General features: G+C 31.7%; 1 protein-coding gene across 1 annotated transcript; it reads right to left on the bottom strand.

Moving 5' to 3' along the window:
• Window positions 1-85: 85 nt before the first annotated feature.
• LOC145327269 (uncharacterized) lies at window positions 86-18,290 on the bottom strand. The gene is made up of 34 exons (XM_080170862.1): window positions 18,101-18,290; window positions 17,787-17,954; window positions 17,602-17,694; window positions 17,215-17,298; window positions 16,722-16,805; window positions 15,905-15,988; window positions 15,596-15,759; window positions 15,379-15,515; window positions 14,895-15,099; window positions 14,529-14,577; window positions 14,282-14,403; window positions 13,064-13,161; window positions 12,769-12,917; window positions 12,274-12,421; window positions 11,918-11,987; window positions 10,629-11,283; window positions 10,005-10,172; window positions 9,029-9,121; window positions 7,897-8,070; window positions 7,442-7,611; window positions 6,663-6,803; window positions 6,124-6,327; window positions 5,160-5,203; window positions 4,857-4,947; window positions 4,534-4,640; window positions 4,101-4,258; window positions 3,709-3,890; window positions 2,867-3,500; window positions 2,369-2,530; window positions 2,065-2,148; window positions 1,671-1,838; window positions 1,048-1,220; window positions 640-769; window positions 86-501 (listed from the first exon to the last, which is right to left on the bottom strand). The coding sequence occupies exons 1-34, from the start codon at window positions 18,288-18,290 to the stop codon at window positions 176-178; spliced, it is 5,709 nt and encodes a 1,902-aa protein (XP_080026988.1). The 3' UTR covers window positions 86-175.
• Between the last annotated feature and the right edge of the window lie 1,509 nt (window positions 18,291-19,799).

Genomic DNA, 19,799 nt, shown 5'->3' with positions numbered 1-19,799 from the left:
TTTAACATATAATCATATCTATCCAATGCCTAATATATTCTACTAAGACATATAAAAGTTCACTTATCTAAGTACCTTAACTCTTTAAATACACTTCATAGAACTATCCCTTTATCAATCTTCAAAATTTAAGTTAATAAGCTTCAAAAATGGCATTAAATTTTTTAAAACTACTTTACAAACTGGTACAATTTTTCTTTTTGTGACTGTATAATGAACTGGCTTGCGTAAATGCTTTATTGCAAACATCACATTTGTATGGTTTTTCTCCTGTATGTACTCTCATGTGCTGTGCCAATACTGTTTTACTGCAGAAAGATTGTGCACAGACTTCACAAGTATGATTCTTCACTCCTTGATGTACATCCTTTATATGGCGCAACATATTACCCTTGCGGGTAAATTCTAAGTTGCACAATGTACATGAAAATTTTTCTGTTTGGTCGTGGTAACGTTCATGTAGACGTCTGGAAGCTTTGGTTTTAAAGGTTTTGCCACACTAAAGGATGAATGTTTGATATTTTTATCTATTATATCCATTTAATGAATAAACTTAAGATTGTAAAATATTAAGAAAGATTAGGAAATCTTCAAGCAATGCAGGAAGGCTAGAAAGCAAATAGATAAAAAAATATCCCTTTTCACATGAGTAGTTCTTTTCTGTGTTGTGTGTTTCTGAGTGTATTTTCAGACTGCTACTTTGGGCAAAACATTTGTTACAGTGTTCACATTTAAATGGCTTCTCACCGGTGTGAATCATCTCATGAGACTGTTAAACAAATATAGTGTTTTCGTTTGAAACAAGATGGATTTTTCCAACATAATAATAGTATATCTTATTAGTGTAGTTTTGATTATGTATTATGTAAGATTAAAGTCCAATAAAATCTTATTATTTTGTCAAAGGAGCTAATTGTGTCAAATCAAGATTTTTTCAGATTAAGGGATTATTGGGCTATCAATTATGGCCTAAAAACTGGATAAAAAAATCTTAAACTTTTTTCTTGATTTTTTAAAAATTTGATTCTAATTTAAAGAAACACTAACCCTTAGAGCAGCTTGACTAGAACAAATTCGTCCACAAATGCCACACATGCATTCTTTTCTTTTAACAATGGTGCTCAATTTAACACCCTCGTGCTTCAATGCTTTGTGTGTCTTCATATGAGGTTTCTGGATGAAAGAAAGACCACAAATATCACAAGAATAAGGCCTTTCTCCTGCATAAAGAAATCAATAATGGAAGAGACACTTTTTCAAGGAAGGAGGGGATACTGGACAACGCCTCTAAAGGGGCGTTTCGCCGTATTTTCATAGTAGCTTTTGATAGGTTATTTTAGGTTAGGTTAATTTAGGTAATTGTCCCGCAGGGTTAGAGTCCCCCGCAGGGGCTAGAAATAGAAAAAAAACTACTGTGGAAATACGAAGAAACGTCCCTTAAGAGGCGTTGTCACGAAAGGGACTATAACTTATAGGTTTTATAAAAACGCTATCTTATCAAAAATTTTAGATACTTTTGATTTTGATTGGTTGGGTCCTATCTAGTAGTGGCCAATCGTTTCAACCAATTATTTTAATAACAGAAGGGGTAACCTCTGTTTGTCCGTTTCTTGCAGTTTCAGATTCGAGTCCTGTATTTAGAGGTCTAATGATTTGTAAAAGCTATTAACCTGTGTGTATTCTCTTGTGAGTGATCAAGGCACCACTTCGAGCAAATCTTTTCCCACATTCAGCACAGCTGTACGGCTTCTCTCCTGTATGCATTCTAATATGCATTTTCAGCTGGGTTTCTGAGTAGAAGGATTTTTCACAGTATTGACAGTGAGACGTTTTTTCACCTAAATGAAAATATTATGCAATTAAGATAATCAAACTAATACTCTAAAGAAGGGGTTAAGATTATTAAGTATTTCAAATAATAGGTTGGAAAAATTGTCAATCTTCCCTGATCCTATTTTTTCTTCTAATAATTTAATGTTCATTAATCATTTGTCTGTCTGTATCCCAAATACACATAAATACACTACAGACAACTTTAAATTAAATTTTATATAAAATTCTTACCATTATGAATTTTTAAGTGGCTTTTTAGAGTACTTTCATGGAAGAAAGAGCGTCCACAATACTGACAACTATACGCTTTTTCTCCTATTTTAATAAAAAATAGGTTTTGATTTATTTATATACCTACATACTGTTTAAAAAAATAAAACATCAACAAAATAGGTATAGTATGATAACCAATAATTTGCTCTTATAAAAGTTAATATTTTTAAAATATGTAAAGACCCATTTTTGAATAAAAATATACCCAAAAAATGCCATTTCAAAATTTTAACTATCTTTCAAAAATGAAACAAATTGTAACCTGTATGTGATCTAATATGTTTTGCCAATCTCTCCTTGCTTGTAAATGCCCGCTCACAATAATTACACTGAAACTTGTCAATGTGTTTATTTTTCATATGAATTTTCATCCATGCAGCTGGGTGCTTCTTGTGACAAACTTTACATTCTTCAAGTCCAACACCTAAATCAGGTATAATCATGACAATAATTATCTTAATAAAAGAGAAACATAAACTTCCCTTTAGAAAAAAATAATATGTTGGTGAGAGGCCGTGATCCAGCAAACTAAATCCATTAAAAATTGCTGAAAATTTGTAAATTTATATGACGCAATGTTGGCGTAAAATTTGTTTTGTGCTGTAACTAAAGGAAAGTGGATAATAAAGGCTGGGGGGAGGAGTTGTGGGGAAATTTTTACTTAGAATTGTTTGTCAGAATCCTAGTCCAGTCCCTTGAGGTTGATAAAAAGATCAAGAAGCATAAGTGTTGACTTTAATTCATGTCTTGGTTTCCATACCTGTGTGGTAACTCAAATGATGTCGGAGCTTCTTTTTCGTCATTTGCTTTTCACAAAATTCACACTGAACTATTTCATAAGCTGTATGGTCTGTTACATGAAGTCTGAGAAGCTTTATTGTTTCCTTTTCTTTACCACAAATATTACATTTAAATGGTCCTTCTCCGTGAATTTTATGGTGAAGTTTAAGTTTATTGATGCCAAGAAACGTTTGTTGACAAACAACACATTTTTGTTGTTGAAAATTTTCACCACCTGTGGCTGTGTGTTTCTTATAATGTTCTTTGTAGTTGTTAAAGTTTTCAATTTCTATTCCACATTCTTTGCATTCATAAGGTCCATCACCATAGCTTTTATAGTGTGTGATTAATTTCTTCATACCAAGAAAAGATTTACTGCAAAAGACACATTTATATTCGACAGAAAGTCGTCTTTCTTTAATAATAGAATGACTGTTGAAATGTTTTCTTAAATTTCTAAGGCTGCTACATTCACGACCACATTCCATACAGTTATGAGGACCTTCGCCATGTGTTTTATAGTGTGTTTTCAAAATGTGAAGGGTTGAAAAGGATTCCTCACAAACAATACAATTATAGTCTCTTGTGTTAGTTTCCTCCTCCTTGATTGTTGCCTAAAAGAAAGAAAAATATCATGTACCTACACTGCATAATCATATTAGGAATTCAGCCTAACATGGAATATCAAGTTTGTTGATTACCACTGGCAAAATGGCAACCCACACACTTATGGGTACTGCGCCTTAAGTTTTAACCTTACATTTACACGGATGGATAATGTTCTACTTTGTATCTTAAAAGGTTTTAATTTAAAATTATTACCTCAGTTCCATCAAAAATATCCTTTTCCCAGAAGCTTTCCTCAGGGTTTACATGATTTTCATGCTTCTCATGGTCTAGTTCATCAATTTCTAGCTTAACTTCATCATCCTCTGGCTTGAGATCTGTTTCAGTATTCTCTGTGAAATCTTCAGTGGAATTAATCTCAGTGGAGTCATGGTAATCTAAATTATATTTCAGTAATCGAATAGATTTAAAACTAAGCAAAAATTAATGAATTCAAGACAGAGTTTGTTATAGAGCAGATTATTTATAGTTTAAATTAACCTTAACAATAATTTTTAAACATCTATCATTTATAACTGCTAAGATAATAACATGTCTCACTTAGTTATATCAACCACGCGTTATAGAAGCATAAACAACTACTTTACCTAAGGCATCGTTGGGTTCTATCTTTGGAAAATCCGGGTAAACTTGAATCTCTTTAGAATTATTGGAAGATCTTATAAAATTTTCAAGTCTTTCTTGAGCAACACTAACTTCATTGAGTATCTCATCAACTTGTTGTTCGCTCCAGGGCTCTTGTATCCTGTAGTAAAAAATATAGTAATAAACTGTAAAAGTGTTTTGAAAAACAAATCTATCCATGACTCATAAACTTTATTTACACCAAGCATAAAACAAATTAAAAACTTACAGATTTAACACAAATCCATTTTTAAAATTCTTGCAATTTAACTAACACTTAGTTTAATTTAAACCAAATATATAACCGCTGATTATCAGCCTGTTTTCTTAATTTTTCAAGCCTAAAGCTTTGTAACTATTAAAATGGAATTCTGTTTAAAACGTTTAAATACTAACTTTTTGTTAATCTCTATTGCATAGGACTGTAGCAATGTTTTAGTTTTGTGGAGAACTTGGACTATTTCTATCAATTCTTGATATTCCTCTATCTGCAAGCTAGGCAACTAAAGAATAAAAATTATTTTATTTTAATTCTTCAATGGATATAGCATACGTAAACTAAATATATATTGACATGGGAAAAATTGTCGTCTATTTAGGTTGCTAACATGGACATATTAATTCTATTGGTCAAATAAATCATCCAGTAGGAGGGGAGGGGATGGGGTAAAGAAAGGGGTTGGATTGGAGATCGTTATTTACAAATTTAAAATTCTTACCCCCGTGATTTCATTATCTTGATGAGTTTTAAATTTGATGTTTTTGATATCAGCTTCCCCGTTCTCTAGTTCTTCAAACTTCATGTTCAATCTAAATCAATAAAAAATTGTTAAAATTACTATATATCAAGTAATGCACTTAACTTTAATACAGTATCAATAATAATAAACTAATGACATAATAGTTTTTCAACATTTCAATTGCAATGTCTGTAGCTAGAGTGTGTTTTGTTTACGTACGGACATACGAATATATCCTTATTGTAGAGTAGCATAATGTAAATTAAAGTTAAAACATATTACCTTGTAAATTTATTTTTTAATACTCTTTTTGCTACTCGTTCATTTTATCTGAAACATAATTTTCATACAAGATAAATGCAAATGAATAACAAAATTAATGTAAATATTATTACGTTTAAAGAAAAGAAAATATTTCTAATTAATTTTGAGCAGATTGAAAAGATTCAATGGCATTATTTTTAAAATATTATACAGGTATTTAATTTCTAATACTATAGGCAATGGTATGATATCATATTTACAACATTATGAATGAATTTATATAATAATTGTACATTATTTTTCACAAGATTCGTGATAATTAATAAAGCTTCATTTAATATTTCTTTCATTAGTAGTATAAAATTACATCAAATTAATGTATAATTCAAGTTATGGTAACTAAAATAACAATTTACGATCTTTCATCTTTCTCTAAACTTAAAGCATTATAATAATTTTTAAAAGTCTATATTCTACATATGTTTAAAAGGCTTAAAAACAATCAATGTTTTTGGTAAAGAAATTGGAAAATCATGCATAGAATTGTGTTTTTTTCTCTTAACTACAGCTGCCTTTCTTTTTGTGGCTGTATAGGGAACTTCTTTGTGTAAATGCCTTGTTGCATACATCACAAGAAAATGGTTTCTCACCAGTATGCACTCTCATATGCTGGTTTAATACCTAAAATTTATTATAAAAACTGAAATATTGTTTAAAATAATATACATGGGCGGGGATGGAGAAAGAATGCTTCATGGACATTTTAGGGAAGTGGGATGTTTAAGTCGACCCTCAACCATTAAAAATATTTTTTAAAAATTAGTGGAGTAGTTTTTAGGGGCGATTTTTCTTGGGAAGGTTATAGTTATAGAAACCTTCTAGAACAAAAGATCTAAAGGAGTCCAGCGAGATCTAAATGCACACACAGACATACAGAGTACAGACATCTTGTTACTCTTTTATAAGGATTTGTAAAACTTACTGTGCTACTGCAGAATGCCTGACTGCAGACATCACACTTGTGATTCTTGATCCCCTTGTGGACATCCTTGATGTGGCGCAACATGTTCTCCTTCCTGGTGAACTCGACTGTGCAGTGGGGGCACGGGATCTTCTCCGCCTGCTCGTGGATGTTCTTGATGTGCAGCTTCAGGGATAGCTTAGATTTGTAAACTTTTCCACACTGCCAATTTGTAGTTGTATTGAATAATTACCATTAACAGAAAAGTTGAAAAGTACTTAATAATAAAATCCACGATTCGTAAACAAATTCAATTTGTAGTCCAAACTATATACCTAAGTCAAAACAACGTCGAATCATTATACAAATTGTATTTGATAGTAATATAATTTCCAATTAAGATTAGCGAAGTGTACAATATTTTCTTATTTCTAATCATAATAATGCTAAAATTTTTAATATGTCATTACTTTATATTAAGTAGATCTACACTTTTTAATAATATAATAAAATCTAGAATAATGTTTTAATAATCCAAGTAATTATCTAATAAATTCCTGATCACAAGTTAAAGCAATGAGATCATCTTCAGTCAAATGTGTTTGTTTGATGTGCATGTTCAAGCCATGAGTGTGGGCAAATGATTTGTCACAGTGCTCACATTTGAATGGAGTCTCACCAGTGTGAAGCAATTCGTGGTTCTACAATTAAAATTACATTACAAAAGAGCATTTTTTCATAAGATTCATTTTTTTCCCTGGCTGCAAAAAAAATCCCCCCCCCCCTTTTTTTCGTTTATTTTCCACCCCCACATATTTTTAACCCCCCTTCCCTCCCGACCTTTAGCTGGGCTTACAAAGCAAAAATACACCTATGCTTTTACATTTAGTAATATGCATATATTAATATAGAATACGTAGATATTGTGACAGAAGAATTTTTGTTGCTAATATAGTCTAAATATATTGGTCAATATGTTTCTCCATGTTCAGAGTATGGGATGGGGTAAAAGTAAAAGGGGGGGGGATGGGAGTATCGTCATATTAGCCAGCTGAGAGAAACATTTTATTAGGGTATGCGAGAATCTCTAATAATCTAATAATTTTTATCCATTAATATATTTTTCATGATATTGAAAGATTGGCAATGATTATTGCAAAAAATGTTTTTTTGGCTATGTTTGAAAACAATCAAATACAAAAACAACTTTTAACACAGTTTTTCGTTGAGCAAATATAATCTATTAATATTTAAATATAGATTAAATTTATTTTGAATAATGAATAACACTGACTGAAACAATAAAGACAATTTATTGAATCTTTAAAAAATAACTTACCCTAAGAGTTTGCTTGCTATAGAAAGTTTTGCCACAGAGCCCGCACATCTGTGGGGTGGGAACCTTAGGCTTCATCTTCTCCCCGTCATGCACCAGCTTTATGTGTGTGCGCATGTGCGCGCGCTGTACAAATGCTTTTCCACATTGATCACATGAGTATGGCCTTTCACCTGGAAATTAAAAGATATGATTAGGATAAATAAGATTATAACTAGAATAAAAGGAAAATTTAACTTACACAAAAAAAGGCCCCGTTGGGATAGAGGTCCTAACAGGTCCTTAAAGATTTCTTACCACAGTGCAATATCAAAGGAAGGTGAAATATAAATTAACCTGCTGCCCAAAAACTTCACTTCAGTGCCTTATGTAATTACATTATGCTCTTCTAATTACTGAAAAGAATCAATTTACTTTCCCTGCATCCCTTTTCTTATATAAAATCAAAGTCTTGTCACCTGTATGGATTCTCTGGTGATTTATCCTTTGTCCCGCTGATCTAAACGCCTTTGGACAATGATCGCACTTGTAGGGCTTCTCGCCCGTGTGGTTCAGCATGTGTCTCTTCAGTAGACTTGGAATGAAGTAAGCTTTGTCACAGATCTTACATTTGTAGCAGCTTTCTTCTTCACCTAGGTAAGGATAAGAATATGTTCACAACGAAGACAAAAATAAGAAATCATTTTTTTAAATTTTATAATTAAATCTATAAAAAAATATATTACAAACAATTAAAGGGGGGGGGGGGGGGGTTAATGCAACCATCTCGTAATCAATGTATAAATGGCACTTAGAATTCGAATTTCGATATAAAATTTTGCATGAGTAATCCTTGGTAGGTCTATTTTCCCTAAATCGAACAAAAAGTTGGAAAAGTAACGGCTAACGGCTGGCAGCTCAGCCGCTTAGTAATTTTTTGGCTTTTTTCTATGGAAATAAATCACGAAACCTCTCTCCACATAATGCTCTTTTCCGACCCAAAAAGTTTTTAAACTATTCCAGCCGGTAGTTGCTGGTACTAGAAATCTAAAAAAATATTTTTTTGTATCATTTCACATGATTTAGAGCAAAAATATGTTTTAAAATGTTGATTTCTACGTAATTTTTGACAGATTTGCCCTAAAAATAGCCAAAAAACGGCTAAACGGCTGAGCCGTTAGCTGTTACTTTTTCAACTTTTTGTTCGATTTAGGGAAAATAGACCTACCAAGGATTACTCATGCAAAATATCAGATCGAAATTCGAATTCTAAGTGCCATTTATACATTGATTACGAGATGGTTGCATTAAACCCCCCCCCCCTTATTTAATCACATTAAATATTAAGCCAAACAATATCGATTTGAAAACATTTGTAATAAAAATAAATTTGTTGTAGATTTACTTAGGTCGTATTTAAATAAAAATTAAAACTTTGCTATTAAGTGGTGACTGATTGTTTACAAAATAAAAAAATTTTACGATTGTTAAATGACTTTAATTAACCGTAAAAAAAGACATAACTAATATGTTTTTAAAAATAAATTAAAATAAAGGAAAGAGAGGATTGTATCATCTCATAAAAATTAACATGTAAAATGAAATACTAACCTTTAATACCATGAATGGTAAAGAGATGGTTTTTCAGTTGACGTGGATGGAGGAAAGCTTTGCCACATTTGTCACAGCAATGCGATTTTTCTCCTACAAAATTATTATGTTCATCAATAGGACAAATTATGAATACTATTCTTTGCATGTACAATTGTTTGTCTGTCTGTCTGTACCGAAGGTTCTCGCTATCCGCTGAACCGATATGGTTCTCCTTTACAGTCAAGCTCAACTTATCATAGTTTCTGGTAAGTTGTAAAACTATTTTGGGGGAAGGTACCAAAACCCTCTCAAGAGAAATCGGCCCTAGAAAAATTACCTACCCCTCGCCTCCCCCCCCCCCCCCTAAAAAAAATATATATTTCTTTAAAACATTGAATTTAAAAGTGAAGGTTTGCTACAACGCACCCCTTTTCTTCAAGCGCCCTTAGAGGCCCTTAAGTATCGTTATATTTCATGTAATAAAAATTATATTTAAATAAGGTTCATTTATTAAGTAGCGAAGCTATTCGTTATTCAATGCTTCTTTAATGATGTTCTATATTCGGTTCTCTTTCAGTCTACTATAGTAATAACTCGACACAGAAAAGGAGTTAGGTTCAGAAAACTGAGGTGGATTCTTAAAAAACTTTTTGGCTCACTGCCTCACTAATATCAGTGAGGCTCGCTAAAAATTAGGTGGTGATAATTTTGCCTTACTGCAAGCCTCACTGATCTTAGTGAGCCAGGAAGCCAAAAAAAGTTTTATAAGAATCCACCTCTGATGTCATAAATCTATTGAAATATACATATAAACTTACATATCTCTTTCACTTTCTTAGTCAGTAGCTGTCATTGATTTTGTGGGTTGATATACCGTATTAAATTTTTTGTAATGTAAGTCAACAGAGATTCCGCCAAGTATTCTAGACTAATCAGTAAAATAGTTTATGAGATCATACTGAACACACATACAACAAATAATTAAGGAACAAACCTGTGTGAATTTTAGTATGTTTTTCCAGCAGCGACTCTTGCTTGAATGAACAATCACAAAATTTGCAGTAAAAACGGCCGCCGTTTAAATGCTTCAACTGCATATGAATCTTCATGAAACTTTTGGGATGGCTCTTGTAGCATATGGTACACTCTTCCATATCCTCGCCTAGGAAAATTTAGAATCGTTTAGTCTTTTACAAAAAAAAAATATACATTCATATGAAAGCTTAACATATTTCTCTAATTTCACGACGTAAAGGACAAAGGTAAACCTGAAAACCAAGGCAATTAACGGCTATAACAAAAAAGGTTAACTAAATGTTATTTTCTTTAAAATTAAACAAACAAATATTGAAATCTTAAGGTTTTATAAAACAACTTTTTTCACAGTATAACTGTATTTATGATGGTCACTTACAAAAGTTTAAGACGAGTTCAATTGATGGTCAGATTATCTAAGAAAGGGTTGCAGAAAGAAAGGTTTGTGAAATAGGAAAAAAAGGGTAGGGGAATGAAGCTTAATGAGAGAGTCTAGTCTTTATATAACACGTATTGAAAATATTTTTTCTTTAGAAATTCCTAATTTTATTTTGTAAAAATCATAAACATGTGTATTGTATACCTGTATGATAGCCCATATGATCTTTAAGCTTCTTTCTTGCCATTTTCTTGTTGCAAACTTCACACGCAACCTCGTCATTCAGAGTATGATCACGCAGGTGATGCAGAAATTCTTTCATATTCTTCCTTGTCTTTCCACACTGGCGGCAATCAAAGGGACCTTCTCCATGTGAATTACGATGAATAATCATTCGTTTTCTGGTTGGGAATTTCCTATCGCACACCGCACAGCTGGATTCTTTATGTCTTGTCACGTGATCTTTCATAGTTTTTAGGTCGGACACAGAGGCTCCGCAGGTTTTACAATCATAGGGACCGGGACCATGGGTATCATAATGATCATTTAATGTTTGATTATCTGGAAAGATTTCATCACAAAGAATACACTTATTTTTCTTTGTTTTATAAACTTTTCTGTTTTTGGTTAGAGGATGTGTATTGCTATAGTGTTCTGAAAGGCTGGGGATATCTTCAGTCTCTTCATTACAGACCAAACATTTGTACGGACCATCCCCGTGGTCTTTGTAATGGGTGTTTAGACGGTCAACTCCTGATATGAAGATTCCACAAATAAGACACTCTACTTCTTCGTTTTTAACAGAGTTTCTTTCTCGTCTTGTCTTCCTTTCTTTGCGTGTTTCTTGCTTGAAAGATGGCTAAAATAGAACAAGGACTCTTAAAGTTGCTAGTAGCGAAGCCTTTTTGAAAAGCAATAAAAGGGAAGGATATTACAGGGAGAGAAATCGATATGATATTCATGAAGTTGTTGTGTAAGTTAAAATTAGGATAAAATATGAAAAATAGAAAAAATTTAATACACCTAATTGTTTTGGGCAGCTCATGATTCACTATAATATAATGTTGAAATCGTAATAAACAAAGAATAAAAAAAACAATTCTTCTGTATTTTCCTTTATTATTATTTTTTCTTTAATAGAAATTATCTGTTTGAAATATCAACGATCGAAATCTTGAAATAAGCTATTTTAAATAGAATAGCTTAAAACCATCTCAGGACCTATAAAAGATCCATATCGGTTTGGCAAGATCCTTCACTGGAAAGGAGAACCATTTTGGTTCAGCAGTTAGCGAAATCCTTCTCTAGATACAAAAAAACTTACTTTATTTAATAGTTAATATCACCCAAAACATAGGCCCCCCCTCTTTTTTCACCCCCTCCCCTTTTTCTTTCCCCCCTAAAAGGGGGGTGGTCAAAACTGCCCAAAAGGACCTTATATTGGGCGGCCCAAAACCGCCCGCCCAAAATGACAACCCCGGCTATTATACAACTACCTCATAATCTTCGTCATAATCGTCATAGGCTTCATCCTCATACATTTGATTTTCATCATACACACTAGAGTCAAAATCTCTATCATTTAAAGCAAATTATAAGGAAAGGTATTCAATTAGGAATAGATCAAAGCTTCTCTTTGAAAAAGGCGGTAAAACTATTTACTATTTAGGTTTATTTTTCAATACTCAGTATTCTTAAGAAAACAGGCTTAAAATTGGCTTATGATGTAAAAGCATATATAATATATTTATTTACCTATATCTTTTTATATTGTTTTGTAAATAAAAAAAAACTATAAGCTAAGGTTTTAATTAAATGAAACAATTCAAAATGATAAATATTTTTCCTATTAGGATCCAGGGCAAAGCAGATCTGTTCTAGAACAGAGTATTGTCGCTGGGCTTCCATAGCTTCTTCAACCTCCAGCTTAATACCATCATCAGCTATTAGAGCTGCGTCTTTTAGATCTTCTTTCACATCTAGGGATTGATCAGGCACTAAAGAGTAAAAACAATATTTCTAATTTTATAATTCTATTAACATTTGCTTATTCATTTTAATATTAATATAGAAAAAGAACCTTTAAGTTAGAAAAACCTCCAAGCAATCACCTTTTAATTTTTTACTGTTTATGATCTTTTTAAAATACTAAGAAATAATGATTTTGTAATAAAACTATATACAGGGACTTTTTATTAATTATTTTTACCATCTTATATGTTTTTTTTACATTTACATCATACTATCTACAAGCAAACATGTATTGCCATTATGCATGTATTATTTTGTACCTATCTGTTACTAAAAATTCAAAATATTTTTAAAGAAAAAAATAATATTTTACCTTCAATGGGTTCCAGTTTGGGATTGCTGAAAACAGCATTCTGTTTTGAGTTTAATTCTTTCTTGATGTAACTTTCCAACTTATCCTGAGCGTTGTTGACTTCAATTAATATAAAGCTCAGCTGCTGATCACACCAAGTTTCTTGGATTCTATAAAAAATTTAAAAAGTTAAAAAAAACATTACTCAGGGTCAAAAATGGAATGACAAAATAAAAAAGATAAACACTACAAAGCTATTTTAACAAACATTTATAACATGCAATGAAAACATTATGACCGGCATGAAAAATCTAACCTTTTACTGATTTCAATAGCAAAAGTCTGTAACATTGATTTAGTTTTCTTAAGGGAATCCACAACTTCTGGTAATTCTGGGTCTTCTACTGTTTGTAACTAAAACAGAAATTATTTGTACTGAAATTTAAGGTATTGAGACCCTCTATGTGACTACGCACCTAGAGGCCTGTGAAAGCACTTAAGGAAGGTAGGAAGGATGGTTGGTCTATACTGCATTTTTGACTGTAGTTTAAAACAAACATTTTTTGTGGGGGGTTGGGGGGAAGAGGTTCCATTAGGAGGGTGGAAATACCCTTCCCAAAAATTATTTATTATCAGTTCAGTGGTTAGCGAGATTCTAAGCTACAACCAACTACACAGACAGACAGACACATATCCTATTACTTTTATAAAAGGATATGTATCAAATCAAAGGGGGGGAGGCGGATGTGCCACTTTTTAAAACCAAAAGTAAAACGTGCATGATCTCAGCCCATACAAGATTTAAAACTCTAAAATTCTGCACAGCAGTTGCTTTTGTGGAGAACAACATGTAACCGCCGCTCCCGCCGAAAACCGCCGTTTCCCGTCGAATTGTTTTTTTTGCCTTTTTTCGCCAAATTAGACAGTTCTCAATCATCTGAGATAAACTTTTTTTCTCATAAAAATTTCCCTTATATTTTCACGTGACACTTGCAAATTGCAAGTGTAAAATCTTACAAGTGTCAAGTGAAAATATAAGCGAAATTTTTATAAAGAAAAAAAAGTTTATCTCAGATGATTGAGAACTGTCTCTTTTCGCGAAAAAAGGCAAAAAAAATCGGCGGGAAACGGCGGTTTTCGGCGGGAGCGGATTAATTGTCTATCATGGCGAGAAAAGGCAAAAAAAAATTTCGGCGGGAGCGGCGGTTCCGCCGTCGTTTCTTCACAGTTCCATATTGTTTACCACAAAAGCAACTGCTGTGCAGAATTTTAGAGCTGTAACTGTTTTATGAGCTGACATCATGCACGTTTTACTTTTGGTTTTAAAAAGTGGCATATCCGCCTCCCCCCTTTTAATAATATAAAAGTGTCTTATAAATGCTAAAACTGAAGTATTTTTTCAGATTATCTTTTTATCATTCTTTGGGTTTTGGGCTATTATATCATGATAAGTATGTAAAAGGCAAACAATTACTGAGACGACCTTTAAGGTAATTTACAGCTTTCCTCTTCTCATAGATAAGCAAAAACTTACTATTTGATTTTCATCAACATTTTTGATAACATTTTTTATATCAGCATCCCCCAATTCCCCTTTATCAGGATTCTCCTGATCCTCAAACTTCATTTTGTCTGAAAATAAAAAAAAATATTTGTCTTAGTTTTTCCAAATGTGGAATTAAAGCATGTAAATTTAAGATAGATGATAAGTTAGCTACATCCCTTCTTTTTGTGACTATATAAGGAACTGCTTTGTGTAAATGACTTGTTGCAGACTTCACATTGAAATGGTTTTTCTCCTGTATGTACTCTCATATGCTGTTTCAAAAGCTGAAATGAACAAAAATATGAAAACTTAATTAGATTAATATTGTAAAAGTTATTTATCGCATCGTATTATACATAGACAGCTTTCCGCGGATGTCAAAATGAAAATTTTTAAGATTAAAACCAGTTTTGTAAAACCGAGGGGCAGAAGGCAAGGGCCAACAAAATTGTGATTAATTCTATGATTTATGTTCTAATATTCGTGGAAAATTTCTGTAATACGATGCTATACATAATTGTTCAGTATGGATTAGAACCGGTTCTAATTCCAGCGAATATTAATCGGTTTCGAAGCCGTTCTGTAATTTTATATTTCTTACCGTGCTGTTAGAGAAAGCCTGGCTGCAAACATCACATTTATGATTTTTTATTCCTTTATGAACATCTTTTATATGTCGTAACATATTTTCTTTTCTTGTAAATTCTGAGGAACAAAGTGAACATTGATGTTTCTCATTTTGTTCATGTGTTATCTTCATGTGAGCCCTTAGTGATGCTTTTGATTTATATACTTTCCCACACTGACAAAATCAATATATTGTAAATGCTCTATTTTGAATCTATTTCCAGAAGAAGAAAAAAATAAAGATAACTTTCTTATTACGTAATCTATGTAATCACAACTGAATTGTCTATAATTATTCACTTGACAACAGGGCAAATTCAAATTACCTAACATCTTTTAAAACTATGTTTCTATTTTAATTTTATTGTTTTTCAACAAGTGGGGGGGGGGGGGGGGGGGGTAAGTTTTAACAAAATCTATTTTACATTTGTAAATTGTAGCATTTATAATATCCCTGATCACAAGTCAATGCTTTGACATCATCCACTTCAAAGTGAGATTTCAAGTGGCTGTTCAGGTTATAAACAACTGCAAAACTTTTGTCACAATGTTCGCATTTAAATGGTTTTGAGCCACTATGCAGTACTTCATGTGTCTAATAACAAAATAAAATAAAAATGAGATAAATATCTATAACAAATGATGTAAAATAGTTAGATATTAAAAAGGAAATACCTTTAATGATTGTTTGCTGTAAAATTGTTTGCCACAAATGCCGCACATTGCCGGCTCCGGAGTTTTCACTTTCTCTCCTTCATGGACCAATTTTATGTGTGTTCTCATATGGGACCTCTGAGAGAAAGATTTTCCGCATTGTTCACATGAATACGGTTTTTCCCCTGCAAGAGTTTGGTTATAAATCTTGTTACAAAAAATTCTGTTAGTCAACTGTTTGTATGTGCAGCAAAGGATCTCAAACCTCCAAAGAGAAAACTGACCATAAAAAAAATAAAAGTAGAAGTTTTCAATATTGATAACCTTTACCTGTATGAATTCTCATGTGATTTATCCGTTGACCTCCTAATCTAAATCCTTTCCCACAGTGATCACATTTGTATGGTTTTTCACCTGAAAACAACATAGGGTAAGGCAGGGCGAACTCGGGTGTTTTTTGAAGAAAAAAAGGGGGTAAAAATTATTATTTTTAAAGGGGACCAAGAAAATTTGAAAGATCTCGAAAAAGCCTAACAGGTCCAAAAAGGGCATTATCCTAGAACTTTAGGAAGTTTGTCAAAATTGGACCTAAAAATTTCTACCGAATCCTCAAAAAGAAGTCGGTGGTCGTTTTACAAGCTTCCAAAAACCTATTACATATTGATATGATTACAGCATGCCCAAAAGGTTAAAGTTGCTAAATCAAATGTAATAAAAATCATGCACAAACTTTTTTATGACGTTCGGACAATTTTTTCTAGAAATTTTTTTTTTTAAGTACGAGAAATTTCATTTTTTTTATAGAATCCTATAAATTTTTAAAAAAGGTAGTATAAAAAGCAAAAACCGTTATTTTCTGAAAAAAGGAAAAAAAACTTATTTATGATTTCAACGGAAATGGATAGCCAATTGAATGCTTTTTAAGTCCCCCGAAGACGTCTAATCTTAGCTCTTATCAGTTTTTGTACAACCCAATCATTTTCCGACCTTCAAAAAAAATAAAAAATAAAAAATTTTTTCGTCCGACTTTGAGACCCAATATGTACCCTAAACAATAACATTTATCCCACAAAAAATTGTCTCTCCAATCCTAATATTCATACTTTTACTTATATATTTTATATTTTTCAACTTTAAAAGAATAAACCTGTATGAATCCGCGCATGGCACTGGCGTTGACCAACTGTTCTGAAGGATTTTTCACAGTCATTGCATTTATATGGTTTTTCTCCTAAATATTCGATGAAATGTTTGAATAAAATATCATTGTATGTCTGTCTTCAACCAATCTATTTTTTGAAAGAAATTTTTAAAACGTGACATTACTTAGGTACAAGTTCTTTAAATGTGTATTTATCAGTGTCAAGGGTCCAGGATTCTGACAAACAATTAAGTGAAAATTATCGACAACCCACTTGTTTCTTTTTTCCCCACCCTTCTTGCGCACTTCCCTTTAATTACAGCACAAAACAAGCTTTAAACCAACACTAATTATGCCCAAAAATATCCAAATTTTCAGCAATTTCAAACGGAATTAATTTCCTTAATTCTGTCCAGTGTTATTTATGTTTTTCTACTTGTATCAGTTCTTAATATTCTAATTCTAATATTTATAACTCAAATATTATAATCAAATCCACCTGTATGACAACGCATGTGAATCTTAAGATCACTGGGCTTGATGAATTTCCTATCGCAGACTTTGCACTTGCAAACTTTCTCCTCTAGAACATTAGAATTGGGTAAATTAGATTAAGCTACAAAATTAATAATTTGGGTATTTGTGAGGGGCAAAAAAAGGTAATTAAAAATACTTAATCTTTCCAAAAGGCAGTTAATTACCAAAGGGTTTGAAACATTTAAAATAAGAAATATTTGTGTTTTTATCCTTTTTATCCCAGGGTAATTTTGCTTGTGTGTGTATGTAGGGTATAAGAATAGATCATACTATCAAAAAGTAAAGCTTGAAAACAAAAACAAAGATAAATAATATAAGCAAATTAATGTATAAAGTTGAAAAATATAACCTTTGACTTGATGCTCAGTGAAAAGATGGTTTCTTAGTTGACGTGGATGTAAAAATGCTTTCTCACACATATTACAAACATGGGTTGGTTCTCCTAGTAATAGAATAGGTTAGCTATCTACTTTCCATGTTTTTTTAAAATTGTAGTGTTGTGATATCTGATTTAGACATTTTAATAATGCAAACCTGTATGTGTTTTCTCGTGTCTTATCAGCAATTTTTCTTTATTGAAAGATGATGGACAGTATTTGCAGTAGTGCTTTTGAGCTTTTAAATGTCTCAACTGCATGTGAATTTTCATAAAGCCCTTTGGGTGGCTTTTGTAACATATTTTGCACTCTTCCATATCCTTTCCTGAAACAAGCAAAGGATTCCATTCAGAGTAAATTTCAATTATTGATATTTTATATAAGGCGTCATACAAATAAAGTAGCTGCGCTACTTGAAATTTTCTAAATATAAACAATTAGGTATGAAATTTTAAAAATTCATCAACCTACCCGTATGATATCCCATATGAGCTTTTAATTTGGTTTTCTTCATTTTTTTGGGACACAATTTACATTTGACTCGATCCTTTTCTCTATGATTTCTTAAATGTTTATACAAGTCATTTAAATTCTTTCTTTCTTTCTCACATATTTTACAAGTAAATGGTCCATCGCCATGGAATTTTCTGTGTTCAATCATAGTTCTTCTCTTCTCAATTTTGGAAATGTTTCATCACAAATAACACATTTATTTTCTTTATGTCTTTTAATGTGATCTCTTAAATGTTTTAGATTGTTAACTATTTCTCCACAATGAGCGCATGAATACGGACCTTCTCCGTGTGTTTCATAATGTATTTTCAATGTATGATTATTTGGAAAAATTGCACCGCATACCAAACAAATATTTTCTCTTGTTTTATGTTCATCATTAAAAGAATCTTCAAAATAATTAACTGGATCTAATGCAAAACATATTTCTTCCAAAACTTTTTGTTGCCGTTCGTGGTCAGCTACATCTTCAACTTCTAATTTAATTCCCTCCTCTTCATCATTGTTAAGTAAGTCGTCTTTTGATTCATCTTCAGTAAGTGCATCTTTAGCTTATAAAATAAAATATTCATTTAATAAAAAGCATTAACTAAGTATCAAAAGCCTTGACAAAGTCAAATTAGCATAAAATAAAAGAGTATGGGGTGGGTGCGCAATGACATCTAAACTTAAACAGTGAGCAAAATGGTCTAAATATTTAGCTAGATTCTTGAAACTTGGTACATAAGCCGAGACCAATAGGTACTACATCTAATGAAAATTTTTTTTATATTTTTAGGTTAGGTAAGAAAATCCTGCGGAAATGGCATTTTTAGGCCTTTTTGGTCTATTTTGGACTATTTTGTTGTAGGAACTTGCTTTTATTGTTTTTTCCTTGAATACACTATGTCTATTCATAAGGACACTATTTAAGATGATTCAGCAAGTTGGGGACCAAAACTTAAAAAAACAATATTCTAATATATAACATTTGTGAATAGCCACAGTGTATTCAAGAAAAAAATCCTAAGAAAAAACAATTTAAGGTAAGTTTCTACATAAAAATAGACTAAAAAAGACCTAACCTAACCTAAAAATAAAAAAGTTTGAATTTTTTTGCCATTTAGATGTAGTACCTATAGGACTAGGCTTATGTACCAAGTTTTAAGAATCTAGCTAGATATTTAGACCATTTTGCTCACTCTTAAGTTTAGAATTCATTACGCCCCCCCCCCCTTATTTATAAAATTAGTTACCTATAATTATCAAAATTAAATGTATTGTATTTCTGCCTCATATTATACAATGATGCCTTCATCTAACGTTCAGATAAATTGTTATGATGCCCACCCCAACTTCTAGAAAAGATTTAAATCATACCTTCTAAGGGTTCAAGCTTTGCTTTGCTGTAATGATCATTTTCTATTGAAGATATTTCTTTTTTGACATAATTTTCCAATCTGTCTTGAACATTATTTACCCCGCTTATTATTGAATTTACTTGTTCATCGCACCATGTCTCCTCAAATCTTTAAAAATAATAATTATATGAATATTTAACAGTTCACATACTGCTAACAATTGTAAATCAGATTATTTTAATTCATGTTTTTGAATGTTTAGTTTATGATTGCAAAAAATGTAAGATATAGCATAAAACCTCAACTATAAACCAATG

This window comes from Acartia tonsa, chromosome 1, assembly GCF_053477335.1.
Source record: "Acartia tonsa isolate MP-2025a chromosome 1, ASM5347733v1, whole genome shotgun sequence".
NCBI classification, from domain to species: domain Eukaryota; kingdom Metazoa; phylum Arthropoda; class Copepoda; order Calanoida; family Acartiidae; genus Acartia; species Acartia tonsa.
The sequence above is the reverse complement of the archived record's forward strand: the minus strand, read 5'-3'. Positions and strand labels throughout refer to the sequence as shown.

Bases quoted from the DNA above. Each gene is read 5' to 3' on its own strand.
- LOC145327269 (XM_080170862.1), bottom strand. From the start codon at position 18,290: ATGATTGAACACAGAAAATTCCATGGCGATGGACCATTTACTTGTAAA. The intron at 17,955-18,100 runs GTAGGTTGATGA...TGCTTGTTTCAG, and splicing joins TCATATGGGATATCATACGG to GAAAGGATATGGAAGAGTGC. The intron at 16,806-17,214 runs GTGGATTTGATT...TCGAATATTTAG, and splicing joins TCACATGCGTTGTCATACAG to GAGAAAAACCATATAAATGC.